The 19,489-nt window shown below is 46.4% G+C and overlaps 1 protein-coding gene and 1 non-coding gene across 2 annotated transcripts; one reads left to right on the forward strand and one right to left on the reverse strand.

The window, feature by feature from the left end:
- The first annotated feature begins 323 nt into the window (after positions 1–323).
- On the forward strand, positions 324–17,401 carry supt5h (SPT5 homolog, DSIF elongation factor subunit). The gene is made up of 31 exons (XM_055226317.1): positions 324–438; positions 622–746; positions 1,461–1,620; positions 1,700–1,774; positions 1,869–1,877; positions 1,954–2,023; positions 2,111–2,179; positions 3,520–3,585; positions 4,005–4,035; positions 4,115–4,183; positions 5,353–5,604; positions 6,003–6,092; positions 6,713–6,783; positions 6,889–6,994; positions 7,457–7,547; positions 8,365–8,501; positions 8,943–9,098; positions 9,217–9,363; positions 10,330–10,476; positions 10,627–10,752; positions 10,822–10,906; positions 11,160–11,267; positions 11,775–11,877; positions 11,948–12,075; positions 12,179–12,284; positions 12,509–12,667; positions 12,781–12,952; positions 13,084–13,281; positions 13,408–13,503; positions 16,339–16,454; positions 17,257–17,401. Exons 2-31 carry the CDS (start codon positions 651–653, stop codon positions 17,279–17,281), a joined length of 3,264 nt encoding a protein of 1,087 aa, XP_055082292.1. The 5' UTR covers positions 324–438; positions 622–650; the 3' UTR covers positions 17,282–17,401.
- Positions 17,402–17,921: 520 nt separating this feature from the next.
- trnal-cag (transfer RNA leucine (anticodon CAG)) lies at positions 17,922–18,004 on the reverse strand. The gene has a single exon. It is a non-coding gene; the product is annotated as a tRNA-Leu (tRNA).
- Positions 18,005–19,489: the final 1,485 nt, after the last annotated feature.

A 19,489-nucleotide genomic window follows, 5' to 3' on the forward strand; every position in this document is an offset into this window, starting at 1 on the left:
TACAAATATAATCTAACACAAAAACGCTGTTGAGGGAATAACTTGTCAAATCAAACCTTTAATAACAGACTTAAATAAATACATATGCGCGACGTAAAAACTATGGGCTACAAGATTTAAGTATAAAAGTTGGTCTTAAAACGCTCATTATGATGATTAAAACATAGATTTTCACAACTCATGAACCTAAAGTCAATTTAAACAATACATGAATGGAAAAAACACATTAGAAAAGAAAATACAGAAAATTATGTTTACGTTTTTGGAGGAAAATATGTGGGAGTGAGAGCTCCTTCTAACCTCGCGAGACCTGAGCGGAAGTCCCAAGTCTCGCGTTGCAGTAGATTCGTGAGAGCCATTTCAGAAGTGGAAAATTTATTAAAAGTGACGATTTAGACCAAACAGCGGGGATCTAACAGCACCGGAACATTCATAAAGGTGTGGTACGTGGTTCAAGCGTGATATTTATGTTCTAACTCTTTTAATGCTGTAGTTTTGAGCCAACATTCCCCAGATGCTAACCACTTTAGCCCGGGCCCATTGTGATTGTTATGATGGAGCTTTAGCTTAGCACTAGCCGCGGGTTTAATGCGCTTTTAATCGTCTCTGGTTTGATTTCAGGTCCGTGAAGAGGATTTAAAGGAGGAAACATGTCTGACAGTGAAGACAGCGACTTTTCTGACAACCAGAGCGAGCGGAGCAGCGAAGGAGAAGCGGAGGAGGCGGAGGAGGTGGAGGAGAACGAGGTAAACGAGGTGAACGAGGTACAGGGGACAGGCGCTGTTCCACCCCTGTAAACACGAGCTACAGGAGAGAATACACGACTATACACTGAAATAAACACTAAAACACTTTAAAGTCAGTCTGATCTTTCGTCCTGTAACACTGCACTGAATCTATGAAACTTAAAGCCGCACTGTGTAACTTTTCTGGCGGGTTGTTGGCCTCTGTCTTGTCTCTATTTTATTGCTTTTCCTGGAATGTTCCACAGTGTGACATACAGTCTGTTCATCTGCTGGTAGAGTAGCCAAACACTCGAGTAAAAGTAACTTTTACTTGAGTAACAATATTTGGAAGTAACAAGTAGTGCTCCAAGAAATGACTGAAGAGTAAAGAAGTATTTGAAATACTAAAGTTCAAGTACTGTCACACTGTACTATATGATAATCAAGTAAAAGTAGAAGTACATAACAAGCAAAGTACCGACATCTCCATGGAGACGAGCAGGTGGCCCCTCACCACAAAAGTGACATGTACAACCTTTAATCTCCTCGTTACTACAGCGACCGACTCAGGGAATGAGATGTGTCCAGGGGTCACTGTTCACTGCAGGGGTCACTGTCCACTGCGGGGGTCAGGGTCACTGTCCGCTGCAGGGGTCACTGTCCGCTGCGGGGGTCAGGGTCACTGTCTGCTGCGGGGGTCAGTTTCATTTGCGTTGTATGTCTGTGTGGTCTCAGGATGAGGGCGGGAGTCCGGTTGGGAGTGACAAAGCCGCAGATGAAGAGGGGGAGGACATCATGGACGATGAAGACGAGTACGATGAAGAGGAGGAAGAGGAGGACGACGACCGGCCGCGAAAGAAGCCCAGACACGGAGGCTTCATCCTGGACGAGGCCGGTACGACAAAGAGAGACCACGGAGACTGGACCGGGACCAGAGTCTTAGATGTGACAGACTGTCATGTTTGTGTTTGCAGATGTGGACGACGAGTACGAGGATGAGGACCAGTACGAGGAGGGAGCAGAGGACATTCTGGAGAAAGGTTCAGACTGTTTTTAAAATGGTGATTGTTCTGAGTGTTTAGAGTGTAAATCCCTCTGACCTTTGACCTTTGTTATCCTCACGTTCTGGACTCTGAGCAGAAGATGCTGAAGGTGATTATTATTTTTACACTTATCAAAGTTTGATTTTACAGTTTTATTTATTTGACCTTTGAACCTGTCGTCTCAGTGTCCAACCTCGACCACATTCCTCTGGACGACGACCACTCGGGCTCCAGGCGTCTGCAGAATCTGTGGAGGTAATGAGCCAGATGCCCTCCCGTCCGGTTGTTGTGCTTCATAATAGTTTGTTCTTAACTGTGTGTAAATATTGTTTTGTTTTGCAGAGATTCCAGAGAGGAGGCGCTGGGGGAGTATTACATGAGGAAATACGCCAAGTCTGCGGGAGGCGAGCAGTGAGTGTCCTGGACTTTTGGACTTTATTTTAAAGAGGAGGTGTTATGATTTCTGTCACGTTCTAACTCTGTTCCCTCAAGAACATGAAATTTTAATGTCATCCATGTTAGAGTCATCTAGAGATCTCCCCTGGGCCTTATTCAAAATCTCCTTACAATTAGCAGTACGAGGCTCCGCCCACAAGCCTACATCACCCATGTACGAGGCTCCACCCACAAGCCTACATCACCCATGTACGAGGCTTCACCCACAAGCCTACATCACCCATGTACGAGGCTCCACCCACAAGCCTACATCACCCATGCTCCCCACGACAACTCTCCATAAATACACAAAAACATGACACAAACTGCACTATGACGTGACAAACCTGGTGTGATGTGCAGGAGTTTCATTAGTGCGATGCAGCTGATTGTGATAGTGCTCTGAAGGGGGAGGGGCTTAGCACAGAGAGCAAAGGGGGAAGGAGACTCAGCATCAAAAACGAAGTGAAACTAATTAAACATGTTAATATGTTTTGGGTGAAACAATAAAAGGAAACAAGGTGATAAATGTTATGTGGTCCAGTTAATACCCCGTAGAGGTAAATACCTCCTCTTTAATGCCCCGTAGAGGTAAATACCTCCTCTTTAATACCCCATAGGAGTAAATACCTCCTCTTTAATGCCCCGTAGAGGTAAATGCCTCCTCTTTAATACCCCGTAGAGGTAAATACCTCCTCTTTAATACCCCATAGGAGTAAATACCTCCTCTTTAATGCCCCTTAGAGGTAAATACCTCCTCTTTAATGCCCCGTAGAGGTAAATACCTCCTCTTTAATGCCCCGTAGAGGTAAATACCTCCTCTTTAATACCCCATAGGAGTAAATACCTCCTCTTTAATGCCCCGTAGAGGTAAATGCCTCCTCTTTAATACCCCGTAGAGGTAAATACCTCCTCTTTAATACCCCATAGGAGTAAATACCTCCTCTTTAATGCCCCTTAGAGGTAAATACCTCCTCTTTAATGCCCCGTAGAGGTAAATACCTCCTCTTTAATGCCCCGTAGAGGTAAATACCTCCTCTTTAATGCCCCTTAGAGGTAAATACCTCCTCTTTAATACCCCGTAGAGGTAAATGCCTCCTCTTTAATACCCCGTTGAGGTAAATGCCTCCTCTTTAATACCCCGTTGAGGTAAATACCTCCTCTTTAATACCCCATAGAGGTAAATACCTCCTCTTTAATACCCCGTAGAGGTAAATACCCCCTCTTTAATACCCCGTAGAGGTAAATACCCCCTCTTTAATGCCCCGTAGAGGTAAATACCTCTTTGACCCACTGGTGTCCTGTTTTTCTTTCAGTTACTCTGGAGGTTCAGAGGAGCTCTCTGATGACATCACACAGCAGCAGCTTCTGCCTGGAGTTAAGTCAGTGTCACTTTACTCACGTTTTTAACAGTTCATGTTTGTGTAAATGTTTTAGTTTGTGTTTGTGTAAATGTTTTAGTTTGTGTTTGTGTAAATGTTTTAGTTTGTGTTTGTGTAGATGTTTTAGTTTGTGTAGATGTTTTAGTTTGTGTAAATGTTTTAGTTTGTGTAGATGTTTTAGTTTGTGTAGATGTTTTAGTTCGTGTTTGTGTAAATGTTTTAGTTTGTGTAAATGTTTTAGTTCGTGTTTGTGTAAATGTTTTAGTTTGTGTAAATGTTTTAGTTTGTGTAGATGTTTTAGTTCGTGTTTGTGTAAATGTTTTAGTTTGTGTAAATGTTTTAGTTCGTGTTTGTGTAAATGTTTTAGTTTGTGTAAATGTTTTAGTTCGTGTTTGATTCTAAATGTTTTCTTTCCTCAGAGATCCAAACCTGTGGACTGTGAAGTGTAAGGTCTGTGTGGCTCTTGTGTCTGAATATCAAATATTAAATGTTCCACACGACTTTGTGTAAACGACTGGTTTTATTTCAGATCGGAGAAGAGCGAGCCACAGCCATCGCCCTCATGAGGAAGTTCATCGCCTACCAGTTCACTGACACAGTAAGTACTTCTACTTCTACGACTACTACTGTCTGTGTAATCCCTCAGTCATCCAGGTCTGATCCATCGCAAAGGTTAAATCTGAGTGAAGACGTTTCTCTGCTCGTCCAAGTCTGTCCTTCAGCTCTGGTCAGATTCCTGCTGGACACTGACTTATATCTGTGTGAAGGAGGAGCTAACCACACTGAAACTGGAAACAACTTTTGTTTACAGTTTCAGCCTTAATGACCCTACTCCACCTGTAATGGCACGGTATTGTTCTCTTTGTTCCTGTTTGTTTTGGGTCTGAGGATGGAATCATAGATTGGTGAGAGATGATGTCTCAGGCCCAATTCCTGTTTAAGGAAGGATTGTCTTTCCTACAAAAATATCTTCTTTATCTCTCCTCTCAATCCATTTCTTTTCTGTGGCTCAGATCTGACCCTCTCTCTCTTCTTTCGTGGTCAGTGTCTTTGAGATGGAGATGAACAGCAGACTGTGTCCTGAGCTGTTCTCTCTGTTTATTCTCTTATGTAGATGAACAGCAGACTGTGTCCTGAGCTGTTCTCTCTGTTTATTCTCTTATGTAGATGAACAGCAGACTGTGTCCTGAGCTGTTCTCTCTGTTTATTCTCTTATGTAGATGAACAGCAGACTGTGTCCTGAGCTGTTCTCTCTGTTTATTCTCTTATGTAGATGAACAGCAGACTGTGTCCTGAGCTGTTCTCTCTGTTTATTCTCTTATGTAGATGAACAGCAGACTGTGTCCTGAGCTGTTCTCTCTGTTTATTCTCTTATGTAGATGAACAGCAGACTGTGTCCTGAGCTGTTCTCTCTCGTGTTGGTTCTTTCTCTTATGGAGTGTGTGTTTCTCCAGTGTGACGCTCACTCTTCACTGAATGGAGGAGACACATCACTTTGTTTGTGTCTCGGGGCTTTGTCCTGTTTGAGGAAGTGTCATGGATGAGCAGCCAAACGTCTTCACTCTACAACTTTGTGTCCAGTGACAGATTTAACTTGTATAACTTAAATAAAAACATCATATGCAGTACTTTGAAAAAAGAAATATCATTTGCGATACTTTTTCTCACTGCAGATGTAATATCTCTCATTAAGTTCTTTGCACACATTCAAAATAACCTCTTCTTCCTCCTCCTCTTGTCCTCCTCTCCTCCTCTTCTCCTCCTCAGCCTCTACAGATTAAGTCGGTGGTTGCTCCGGACCATGTAAAGGGTTACATCTACGTGGAGTCGTACAAACAGACCCACGTGAAGGCCGCCATCGAGGGCATCGGGAACCTGCGCATGGGCCTGTGGAACCAGCAGATGGTGCCCATCAAAGAGATGACCGACGTCCTCAAAGTCGTCAAAGAAGTCACCAACCTCAAACCCAAGTCCTGGGTCCGCCTCAAGAGGGGGCTGTACAAGGACGACATCGCCCAGGTGAGTCCAAACACCTGTACAAGGACGACATCGCCCAGGTGAGTCCAAACACCTGTACAAGGACGACATCGCCCAGGTGAGTCCAAACACCTGTACAAGGACGACATCGCCCAGGTGAGTCCAAACACCTGTACAAGGACGACATCGCCCAGGTGAGTCCAAACACCTGTACAAGGACGACATCGCCCAGGTGAGTCCAAACACCTGTACAAGGACGACATCGCCCAGGTGAGTCCAAACACCTGTACAAGGACGACATTGTTAGGGTGTGAGTAACTTCACACTAACCTAGACTAACGTGTAGTCCACCGCCGCTTTAACCTCGTGTGACGACGTGTCTCAGGTGGACTAACGTGTAGTCCACCGCCGCTTTAACCTCGTGTGACGCTGTGTCTCAGGTGGACTACGTGGAGCCGAGTCAGAACACCATCTCCCTGAAGATGATTCCTCGCATCGACCTGGACCGCATCAAGGCCAAGATGAGCCTGGTAACATCTCATTTAACATAAGGGTTTGTTTGAGTAATCTAGTGATCTCTCCCGAGCCCTATTCAAACCCTCTTTACTGTTAACAGTATGAGTCTGTACAAGGCTCCGCCCACGAGCCTATTTAAAGCTCCTATATTACATAAAACCGACCCCTGTGAAGTTTTAATCCATGTTCTAATGCAGTTTGCTCCTCACAAACACTGGACTTGTGTTTTGTTTCATTCACATGTTTGAGTCACACTTTATTATTAGTCTGTAACATCTACAAAGCTCAAAATGTGACGTTCCACCTTGTGATGTCATCAAGTGTTTGTTTTCAATTGAACGGCTCCTTTTACCTTTAGTTCAGTCGAGATAAGTGACAACTCCAGAGTTTAAATGATCCAAATGTTTCTATAAATGAAGGTGTGTGGAGTTTAAAAACACAGTGGAGCACTTCCTGTATCACCACATGATGACATCACAAGGTGGACCTTGTTTGTGATGAGGAAACGACATTAGAGCAGAGATCAGAGAAAGCCGTAACATGAGACATTTCACTAATCTGATGGAATTCCTCCTGTTTACATAAAGTTTATTTTGAATTATTTTTGTGTTGTTTTTGTGTTTTGTTTTTGTAGAAGGACTGGTTTGCCAAAAGGAAGAAGTTTAAGAGACCCGCTCAGAGGCTGTTCGACGCAGAGAAAATCAGGTACAAAAGCAGACATGCAGAGGGCGGGGCAGAGGGCGGCGGTGGACAGCGGCGGAGGGCGAGGGCGTCTGGAGCATAACAGGTGTGATACTGTTTGATTGGCAGGTCTCTGGGCGGAGAGGTCAGCCATGATGGAGACTTCCTGATCTTTGAGGGAAACCGTTACACTCGCAAAGGCTTTCTGTTCAAGAGCTTCGCCATGTCTGCTGTGGTGAGGACCAGGAGGACTGGACCGGGACTGGACCGGGACTGGACCGGGACTGGACCGGGACTGGACCGGGACTGGACCGGGACTGGACTAGATTTCTTTACACAACTCTACGGAAGGTTCACTGTTTTTAGAGTACTGTTGATACTCAGCCGCTGATGTCATCCACATTCTCTGGGGTGTGATGCTAACTGGAGGCACTGCTCTGTCTGACTCTGTTAGACTTTAATCTGAGTTTAGTTTAACACAATCTGCCCATAAAGAACTGACTTATCTGAACTACAACAGGTGATGTGATACACAAGTCCCTCAAATAACATCACACTCACAAGCTAGCATTAGCATTAGCATTAGCCAACATTGTCAGTGGGTCACTCTCACGTTCTGTGTAAACTCAGACTCTAAACAGGACCATGGCTCAGGTTGAAGCCCACCCTCTCATTAGTCTCATGTTTCTGTGTTCAGATCACAGACGGAGTGAAGCCCACCCTCTCAGAGCTGGAGAAGTTTGAGGACCAGCCCGAGGGGATCGATCTGGAGGTGGTCACAGAGGCCGGTGAGATGTTCAGATTTAAAGTCCATTTAAAGTATTTAAACCTGAACAGCCTGAGTGCGTCTGCTGTGGAGGCAGAACTTTAACATCTAAAGTATCCGTTGGTTTTCAGGTCAAGTTTAATTGACTAAACATGATGAAAGACTCGCTCCCTGGGGGGGCTTGCCTCTCCACAGACCTGGCTTGTAACTGTTCCATTTTGGGTGGATTTTGTTAAACTAAACCTGAGCATCAGTTTGACACCTGCTTGTCTCCACGGAGATGTTCTTAATGTGCTGGAACATTCTAAGGAATGGCACAAAACTGCTCCACCTCCTGAAGGACGTCTGTCCTGACAACATGAGCTCAGTCTGAAGATATAGAGGACAGAGACAGGGGCGGGGACAGGGGCGGGGACAGGGGCGGGGACAGGGCCGGAGACAGGGCCGGAGACAGGGCCAGAGACAGGGCCAGGGCCAGGGCCGGAGACAGGGCCAGGGCCGGAGACAGGGCCAGGGGCGGAGACGGAGACAGAGGCTCCTGAATGTCTGTGCTCAGTCCATTATTTAACATTTTGTCTCCATTTTTAACACTTTTATTCGACTCGTGCAGAAAAAACAAACTTGATTTTATTTATATGATCAACTCAAACCAGAGGAGCAGCTGTTTGTCCTCCACTCGTTTATGTTGAGGACACTGAGTCCTCCTCTCCACTCGTTTATGTTGAGGACAGTGAGTCCTCCTCTCCACTCGTTTATGTTGAGGACACTGAGTCCTCCTCTCCACTCGTTTATGTCGAGGACACTGAGTCCTCCATCTCTGACCGTCGTTTTATTTGCAGGTAAAGAGCGAGAACACAACCTTCAGGCCGGAGACAACGTGGAGGTGTGTGAGGGAGAACTGATCAACCTACAGGGCAAGATCCTCAGTGTGGACGGGAACAAGATCACCATCATGCCCAAGCACGAGGACCTGAAGGTAACGGCGCCCCCGTGTGTGTGTGTGTGTACTGAAGGTAACGGCGCCCCCGTGTGTGTGTGTGTGTGTACTGAAGGTAACGGCGCCCCCGTGTGTGTGTGTGTGTGTACTGAAGGTAACGGCGCCCCCGTGTGTGTGTGTGTACTGAAGGTAACGGCGCCCCCGTGTGTGTGTGTGTACTGAAGGTAACGGCGCCCCCGTGTGTGTGTGTGTGTACTGAAGGTAACGGCGCCCCCCTGTGTGTGTGTGTACTGAAGGTAACGGCGCCCCCGTGTGTGTGTACTGAAGGTAACAGCGCCCACGTGTGTGTGTACTGAAGGTAACGGCGCCCCCGTGTGTACAGTACGAGATGTTTCGTGTGGAGCTAACGTGGAGCCGTGTCCAGAAGGTCCAGTCTGTTCTTATCTCTGGTTTGTTTTTGTTTTGTGTTTTTTTTCCCAGGATCCTTTGGAGTTCCCGGCGCACGAGCTGAAGAAGTACTTCCGGATGGGCGACCACGTGAAGGTGATCGCCGGACGATACGAAGGCGACACCGGCCTCATCGTCAGAGTCGAAGAGAACTTTGTGATCCTGTTCTCCGACCTGACCATGCACGAGGTACTGGACCAGGACTAAACCCGGACTAAACCCGGACTAAACCCGGACTAAACCAGGACTAAAGCCGGTCTAAAGCCGGTCTAAAGCCGGACTAAACCCGGTCTTCTCTGTTCTGTAGTTGAAGGTTCTTCCCAGAGACCTGCAGCTGTGCTCGGAGACGGCGTCTGGCGTGGACGCGGGCGGTCAGCACGAGTGGGGCGAGCTGGTCCAGTTAGACCCTCAGACTGTAGGGGTCATCGTTAGGCTCGAGAGGGAGACCTTCCAGGTACGAACACCCAGATGCCCTCCCCGTGTGTCAGATGCCCTCCCTGTGTGTCAGATGCCCTCCCTGTGTGTCAGATGCCCTCCCTGTGTGTCAGATGCCCTCCCTGTGTGTCAGATGCCCTCCCTGTGTGTGCATGTTAATAGTGCACTTCCTGCTTTGAAAAGACTTAAAAAGATGTGTAATTAAATGTGGACAGTGATTTGACCCCAAGAGCTGCTTTTACAATATAACAAAAACTAAAACGAGTATCGATACTAGACCCTCGAGTTTAGGTATCGATACTAGACCCTCGTGTTTAAGTATCGATACTAGACCCTCGAGTTTAGGTATCGATACTAGACCCTCGAGTTTAGGTATCGATACTAGACCCTCGTGTTTAAGTATCAATACTAGACCCTCGAGTTTAGGTATCGATACTAGACCCTCGAGTTTAGGTATCGATACTAGACCCTCGAGTTTAGGTATCGATACTAGACCCTCGTGTTTAAGTATCGATACTAGACCCTCGAGTTTAGGTATCGATACTAGACCCTCGAGTTTAGGTATCGATACTAGACCCTCGTGTTTAAGTATCAATACTAGACCCTCGAGTTTAGGTATCGATACTAGACCCTCGAGTTTAGGTATCGATACTAGACCCTCGTGTTTAAGTATCGATACTAGACCCTCGTGTTTAGGTATCGATACTAGACCCTCGTGTTTAGGTATCGATACTTGACCCTCGAGTTTAAGTATCGATACTAGACCCTCGAGTTTAGGTATCGATACTAGACCCTCGAGTTTAAGTATCGATACTAGACCCTCGTGTTTAAGTATCGATACTAGACCCTCGTGTTTAAGTATCGATACTAGACCCTCGTGTTTAGGTATCGATACTAGACCCTCGAGTTTAAGTATCGATACTAGACCCTCGAGTTTAAGTATCGATACTAAAGTCCCCCTGACAGACATGTGTCTTCTTCTCAGGTGCTGAACATGCACGGTAAAGTCCTGACAGTGCGCCACCAGGCTGTGAACCGGAGGAAGGACAACCGCTTCGCCGTGGCCCTGGACTCTGAGCAGAACAACATCCACGTGAAGGACATCGTCAAGGTCATCGACGGGCCGCACTCGGTAAGACACCGAGGCATTATGACACATAATTCTGTCAAACACACGTGTCTCAGGTGATGTGTGAATGACCCGAGGCGGCGTGTAAATGACCCGATGTGTGAATGACCTGAGGCGGCGTGTAAATGACCCGATGTGTTTGTTTCGTCCCAGGGCCGAGAGGGTGAGATCAGACACCTGTTCAGAGGATTTGCTTTTCTTCACTGTAAGAAGCTGGTGGAAAACGGAGGGATGTTCGTGTGTAAAACGAGGCACCTGGTCCTCGCCGGCGGGTCAAAGGTCAGTCCACACACATGACCTTAAATCTTCAAGTGTCGTGTTTTTAAAACGTCCCGTTTGTGTCTGAAGCCTCGAGACGTCACCAACTTCACTGTGGGAGGATTCGCCCCAATGAGCCCCAGGATCAGCAGCCCCATGCACCACGGAGGAGGAGGTACTACTACTACTACTACTACTACTACTACTACTACTACTACTACTACTACTACTACTACTACTACTACTACTACTACTACTACTACTACTACTACTACTGTACACAGCCCCATGCACCACGGAGGAGGAGGTACTACTACTACTACTACTACTACTACTACTACTATACTACTACAGTACACAGCCCCATGCACCACGGAGGAGGAGGTGGTGGTGGAGGTGGGTGGAGTCTAAACTGTCGTCTGTTGTAGGGGCGCAGCAGCGAGGAGGCGGAGCTGGAGGAATGGGACGAGGCCGAGGACGAAGAGACAACGAGCTGATTGGTCAAACCGTGCGCATCTCCCAGGGCCCATACAAAGGTCAGGCTTGAGGTCATCTCCCAGGTCAAAGGTCAGGCTTGAGGTCAGCTCCCAGGTCAAAGGTCAGGCTTAAGGTCATCTCCCAGGGCCCATACAAAGGTCAGGCTTAAGGTCATCTCCCAGGTCAAAGGTCAGGCTTGAGGTCAGCTCCCAGGTCAAAGGTCAGGCTTGAGGTCAGCTCCCAGGTCAAAGGTCAGGCTTGAGGTCATCTCTGTGTCTGTGTGGAGTTTACATTGGGGTTATATTGTGTTTTCCTACATTTCCCAGGGTACATTGGGGTTATATTGTGTTTTCCTACATTTCCCAGGGTACATTGGGGTTATATTGTGTTTTCCTACATTTCCCAGGGTACATTGGGGTTATATTGTGTTTTCCTACATTTCCCAGGGTACATTGGGGTTATATTGTGTTTTCCTACATTTCCCAGGGTACATTGGGGTTATATTGTGTTTTCCTACATTTCCCAGGGTACATTGGGGTTATATTGTGTTTTCCTACATTTCCCAGGGTACATTGGGGTGGTGAAGGACGCCACAGAGTCGACGGCTCGTGTGGAGCTGCACTCGACGTGTCAGACCATCTCTGTGGACAGACAGCGCCTCACCACGATGTACGGAGGAATTACACTCTTTATTTAAACTGTTGAACTGGAGACTCACACCTCTCCTCTCTGTCCACAGGGGGGCGAAGCGGCAGGGCGGCATGACGTCTGCTCACAGCCGCACGCCGATGTACGGCTCCCAGACGCCCATGTACGGTACTGGGTCCAGAACGCCCATGTACGGCTCGCAAACGCCGATCCACGAAGGTCAGGAAAATAACACCACATTACTGTTTATATGTTTATAACGTGAAGCTAACGTGAAGCTAACGTGAAGCTAACGTGAATCTAACGTGAGTGTGTCCGACAGGGAACCGCACGCCGCACTACGGCTCACAGACCCCACTGCATGATGGGAACAGGACACCGGGTCAGAGCGGAGCCTGGGACCCCAACAACCCCAACACCCCCTCCAGGTGAGAGGCAGTACTGCACCCCCTCCAGGTGAGGGGCAGTACTGCACCCCCTCCAGGTGAGGGGCAGTACTGCACCGCACCCCCTCCAGGTGAGGGGCAGTACTGCACCGCACCCCCTCCAGGTGAGGGGCAGTACTGCGCCCCCTCCAGGTGAGAGGCAGTACTGCGCCCCCTCCAGGTGAGGGGCAGTACTGCACCTTTACTCTTCCTCTCTCTGTTTAAAGGAACGATGAGGAGTATGACTTTGGTTACGATGACGAGCCGTCTCCGTCTCCTCAGGGATATGGCTCCACCCCAAACCCTCAGACGCCCGGGTACCCAGAAGCCCCGTCCCCCCAGGTCAACCCGCAATACAACCCCCAGACGCCGGGAACGCCCGCCATGTCAGTACTGCTATCACTGCCAGTATTACTACTGTTACTACTACTACTAATACTACCACCCAGTCCTCACATCGTGTGGTCAAACCTCAGTGTCTTTCCTGTTGGTGTCTCAGGTACAACACGGAGCAGTACTCTCCCTACGCCGCGCCCTCGCCTCAGGGCTCGTACCAGCCCAGCCCCAGCCCCCAGAGCTACCACCACCAGGTGGCGCCCTCTCCTGTAGGATACCAGAACACGCACTCTCCGGCGTCCTACCACCCCACGCCCTCCCCCATGGCCTACCAGGTGAGTCCTACCACCCCACGCCCTCCCCCATGGCCTACCAGGTGAGTCCTACCACCCTCTCCTTACAATCACACTCCTCTTCTCTCTCTCTCCTCCTCCTCTCCTCCTCCCCCTCTCTCTCTCTCCTCCAGGCCAGTCCCAGTCCCAGTCCTGTGGGGTACAGTCCTATGACTCCTGGAGCGCCCTCTCCTGGGGGGTATAACCCACACACCCCGGGCTCTAACATCGAGCAGGGGGGCGGAGACTGGGTGACCACGGACATCCTGGTCAGAGTCAAAGACTCGTTTATGGACCTGATGGGACAGACCGGGGTCATCCGGAGTATCACGGTAAATATACTACAGTACTGCTACTATTACTATTACTACCATTGTCAGTACTGTTGGTGCTGCTGGTACTTGTAGTACTTGATGTAGTACTCACTCTGTGTACTGTGTGTACTCTGTGTACTTCAGGGCGGGATGTGCTCCGTGTTCATGCAGGAGTCAGAGAAGGTGGTGAGTGTGAGCAGTGACCACCTCGAACCGGTCACTCCCACCAAGAACAACAAGGTACTCACACACACACACATACACACACATGTATATACACTACACACATACACACTACACACTACACACATACACACTACACACATACACACTACACACATACACACACACACTACACACACACACTACACACATACACACTACACACACACACTACACACTACACACATACACACCACACACTACACACATACACACTACACACATACACACTACACACTACACACATACACACTACACACATACACACATACACACACTACACACACATGTATATACACTACACACATACACACATACACACACATGTATATACACTACACACATACACACACTACACACACATGTATATACACTACACACATACACACTACACACATACACACTACACACATACACACACACCCCTACACACTACACACATACACACTACACACACACACACACACCCCTACACACTACACACATACACACTACACACACACACACACACCCCTACACACTACACACATACACACTACACACACATGTATATACACTACACACATACACACATACACACTACACACATACACACTACACACATACACACACACCCCTACACACTACACACTACACACACATGTATATACACTACACACATACACACATACACACTACACACACATGTATATACACTACACACATACACACTACACACTACACACATACACACACTACACACACATGTATATACACTACACACATACACACTACACACACATGTATATACACTACACACATACACACTACACACACATGTATATACACTACACACTACACACACATGTATATACACTATACACTACACACATACACACTACACACACATGTATATACACTACACACATATACACATACACACTACACACACATGTATACACACTACACACATACACACTACACACACATGTATACACACTACACACACTACACACACATGTATATACACTACACACATACACACTACACACACATGTATATACACTACACACATACACACTACACACACATGTATATACACTACACACATACACACTACACACATACACACACTACACACACATGTATATACACTACACACATACACACTACACACACATGTATATACACTACACACATACACACATACACACTACACACACATGTATATACACTACACACATACACACTACACACTACACACATACAGACACTACACACACATGTATATACACTACACACATACACACTACACACTACACACACATGTATACACACTACACACATACACACTACACACACATGTATATACACTACACACATACACACTACACACTACACACACATGTATACACACTACACACATACACACTACACACACATGTATATACACTACACACATACACACTACACACACATGTATATACACTACACACATACACACTACACACACATGTATATACACTACACACACACATACACACTATACACACTACACACACATACACACTACACACACATGTATATACACTACACACATACACACTACACACACATGTATATACACTACACACACACACACACATACACACTACACACATACACACACACACACTACACACATACACACATACACACTACACACATACACACTACACACATACACACTACACACACATGTATATACACTACACACACACACACTACACACATACACACTACACACATACACACCCCACACATACACACACACTACACACATACACACACACTACACACATACACACACACTACACACATACACACACACCACACACACTACACACATACACTACACACACATGTATATACACTACACACATACACACACACTACACACATACACACACACTACACACATACACACACACCACACACACTACACACATACACTACACACACATGTATATACACTACACACATACACACTACACACACATGTATATACACTACACACACACATACACACTATACACACTACACACACATACACACTACACACATACACACCCCACACATACACACCCCACACATACACACTACACACATACACACTACACACATACACACCCCACACATACACACACACTACACACATACACACACACTACACACATACACACACACCACACACACTACACACATACACTACACACACATGTATATACACTACACACATACACACACACTACACACATACACACACACTACACACATACACACACACCACACACACTACACACATACACTACACACACATGTATATACACTACACACATACACACATACACACTACACACACATGTATATACACTACACACATACACACATACACACTACACACACATGTATATACACTACACACATACACACTACACACACATGTATATACACTACACACACACATACACACTATACACACTACACACACATACACACTACACACATACACTACACACATACACCCCCACATACACACACTACACACACACACACACACACACACACCCCTATATGTACACTACACACACATACACACATACATATATACATATGTTCACCACACACACACCCGCTGTTTCATAATGTATATTTATGTTATGTGTGTGTGTATGTGTATTATGTGTATGGGGTGTGTGTGGGGGTGTGTGTGTATGTGTATTATGTGTGTGTGTGTGTATTAGGTGTGTGTGTTTTGTGTGTTTGTATCAGATTATTTAATACTTTTTTCAGGCTGAAAATAAAAACGTGCTCACAGATAAATGTGATTTTCAGGTGAAGGTGATTCTGGGCGAAGACCGAGAGGCCACAGGCGTCCTCCTGAGCATCGACGGAGACGACGGGATCGTCCGAATGGAGCTGGACGACCAGCTCAAGATCCTCAACCTCAGGTCTGCTTTAGTCCTGCTTTAGTCCTGCTTTAGTCCTGCTTTAGTCCTGCTTTAGTCCTGCTTTAGTCCTGCTTTAGTCCTGCTTTAGACCTGCTTTAGACCTGCTTTAGTCCTGCTTTAGTCCTGCTTTAGACCTGCTTTAGACCTGCTTTAGTCCTGCTTTAGTCCTGCTTTAGTCCTGCTTTAGTCCTGCTTTAGTCCTGCTTTAGTCCTGCTTTAGTCCTGCTTTAGTCCTGCTTTAGACCTGCTTTAGTCCTGCTTTAGTCCTGCTTTAGTCCTGCTTTAGTCCTGCTTTAGTCCTGCTTTAGTCCTGCTTTAGACCTGCTTTAGTCCTGCTTTAGACCTGCTTTAGACCTGCTTTAGACCTGCTTTAGTCCTGCTTTAGTCCTGCTTTAGTCCTGCTTTAGTCCTGCTTTAGTCCTGCTTTAGTCCTGCTTTAGTCCTGCTTTAGTCCTGCTTTAGTCCTGCTTTAGTCCTGCTTTAGTCCTGCTTTAGACCTGCTTTAGTCCTGCTTTAGTCCTGCTTTAGTCCTGCTTTAGTCCTGCTTTAGTCCTGCTTTAGACCTGCTTTAGTCCTGCTTTAGACCTGCTTTAGTCCTGCTTTAGACCTGCTTTAGACCTGCTTTAGACCTGCTTTAGACCTGCTTTAGACCTGCTTTAGACCTGCTTTAGACCTGCTTTAGTCCTGCTTTAGTCCTGCTTTAGACCTGCTTTAGTCCTGCTTTAGTCCTGCTTTAGACCTGCTTTAGACCTGCTTTAGACCTGGTTCAGTTCTCGTTTAAACCCTGTCTCGTGTCTTGCAGGTTCCTGGGGCGTCTGGAGCACTGAGTCACTGAGTCTCTTGTTTTTCGTCTTTAATGTTTTTAGTCATTTTCACGTCTTTTGTTTGACAAACACAAACTTGTATCATGTTAATAAAACTGAGCTCGTCTCCAGTGTCTTTACCTCAACACAGTACTGATGATACTTCTACTACATCAACACAGTACTGATGATACTTCTACTACTACATCAACACAGTACTGATGATACTTCTACTACTACATCAACACAGTACTGATGATACTTCTACTACTACATCAACACAGTACTGATGATACTTTTACTACTACATCAACACAGTACTGACAATACTGCTGCTGCTGCTGCTGCTGCTGCCGCGTGAGCTCAGTGACTGGGACATTTTCTCTTTAATCTGTTTATTGTTCATGAAATGTCGTGACACTTTTGAGGATCTCGTCTTAGTTGTAAGTTTTAAAATAGTTGAAACAAAAACAAACATGAAATGTTAAATTGTTTAATGGCCTCGAAAAGTTCAGTTTTATCAGCAGAAAAATACTAAAATAAGCAATTAGCCAAATGTCTATATTATATTTATATATATATATAATACATTTATGTATAAAATATACTTTGGTGCCGATAATCGCACAAACATGTGTTTATGTTCGAAAAGAGAAAAGGTTATTGTCAGAAGTGGGATTCGAACCCACGCCTCCAGGGGAGACTGCGACCTGAACGCAGCGCCTTAGACCGCTCGGCCATCCTGACACATGCAAGCTAATGTGGGCGATGACGTATTTAAAGCGCGACACGCAGCGTCAACGTGGCTGGTGTAACTTTTCTACTTTTTCTTTCATAAACAGCGTAAAAGGACTTAAAACCATCCGCACGAGTGGTTTTACTGCGTATTAAACAAAATATAACATTTAATAGAAGTTTTAGCGCCTTTAAGGATGGATGACAATAAAACCGCATTAATAAAAAAAACTCAAAATATTAGGAAATAAAACATAACACTTTTATTTTAGAAAATCTTACATTAATCTTTGGTCTTTTTTAGTCCAGTGTTTGATTTTAAACAAGTTAAAATGAAATCTACAGAATCAAAACTTCAGCTGCGGTTTGAAACTGTGATGTTTGTCTCCATCTGGCGGAGAGTCACAGGTACTGCAGCCCCCGCGTCCACAGCCCTGGACCTCTAAAATATTAGAACAGCTTAAAAATGGTGTGAAAATAATCTATTTTGTGCTTTAAATAATTACTTTTATGTTTTAATTTTATTTAACCAAACCTGTGTAGAAAGATATTTCATTTTATATTGTTCTTCAAATAACGTCCAGAAGATGTCGCCACTGTTCTGTATTTTCAGAGCGTCAAATCTGCCTGTCCCACGGCCCCTGAACGCACCAGGAGGAGGACGAGCGGTCTGTCCCACGGCCCCTGAACGCACCAGGAGGAGGACGAGCGGTCTGTCCCACGGCCCCTGAACGCACCAGGAGGAGGACGAGCGGTCTGTCCCACGGCCCCTGAACGCACCAGGAGGAGGACGAGCGGTCTGTCCCATGGCCCCTGAACGCACCATGAGGAGGAGGAGGAGGAGGAGGAGTGGTCTGTCCCACGGCCCCTGAACGCACCAGGAGCAGCGCGTGGGTCCCACCCTGATGCTCGTGTCAGTCTCACACGCCTCTTGAGCCGGACACGCGTCTCTCATCTCCTCTTCTGCTCCTCTTCTCCTCTTCTTCAGTTCTGGACTCGTTTGGAGACTCGGTTCTGGACTCTTCTGACTCGTTTGGAGACTCGGTTCTGGACTCTTCTGGACTCGTTTGGAGACTCGGTTCTGGACTCTTCTGACTCGTTTGGAGACTCGGTTCTGGACTCTTCTGACTCATTTGAAGATTCGGTTCTGGACTCGTTTGGAGACTCGGTTCTGGACTCTTCTGACTCGTTTGAAGACTCGGTTCTAGACTCGTTTGGAGACTCGGTTCTGGACTCTTCTGACTCGTTTGGAGACTCGGTTCTGGACTCTTCTGACTCGTTTGGAGATTCGGTTCTGGACTCTTCTGACTCGTTTGGAGACTCGGTTCTGGACTCGTTTGGATACTCGGTTCTGGACTCTTCTGACTCGTTTGGAGACTCGGTTCTGGACTCTTCTGACTCGTTTGGAGACTCGGTTCTGGACTCATTTGGAGACTCGGTTCTGGACTCTTCTGACTCGTTTGGAGACTCGGTTCTGGACTCTTCTGGACTCGTTTG

This window comes from Periophthalmus magnuspinnatus, chromosome 13 (assembly GCF_009829125.3).
Source record: "Periophthalmus magnuspinnatus isolate fPerMag1 chromosome 13, fPerMag1.2.pri, whole genome shotgun sequence".
Classification (NCBI taxonomy): domain Eukaryota; kingdom Metazoa; phylum Chordata; class Actinopteri; order Gobiiformes; family Gobiidae; genus Periophthalmus; species Periophthalmus magnuspinnatus.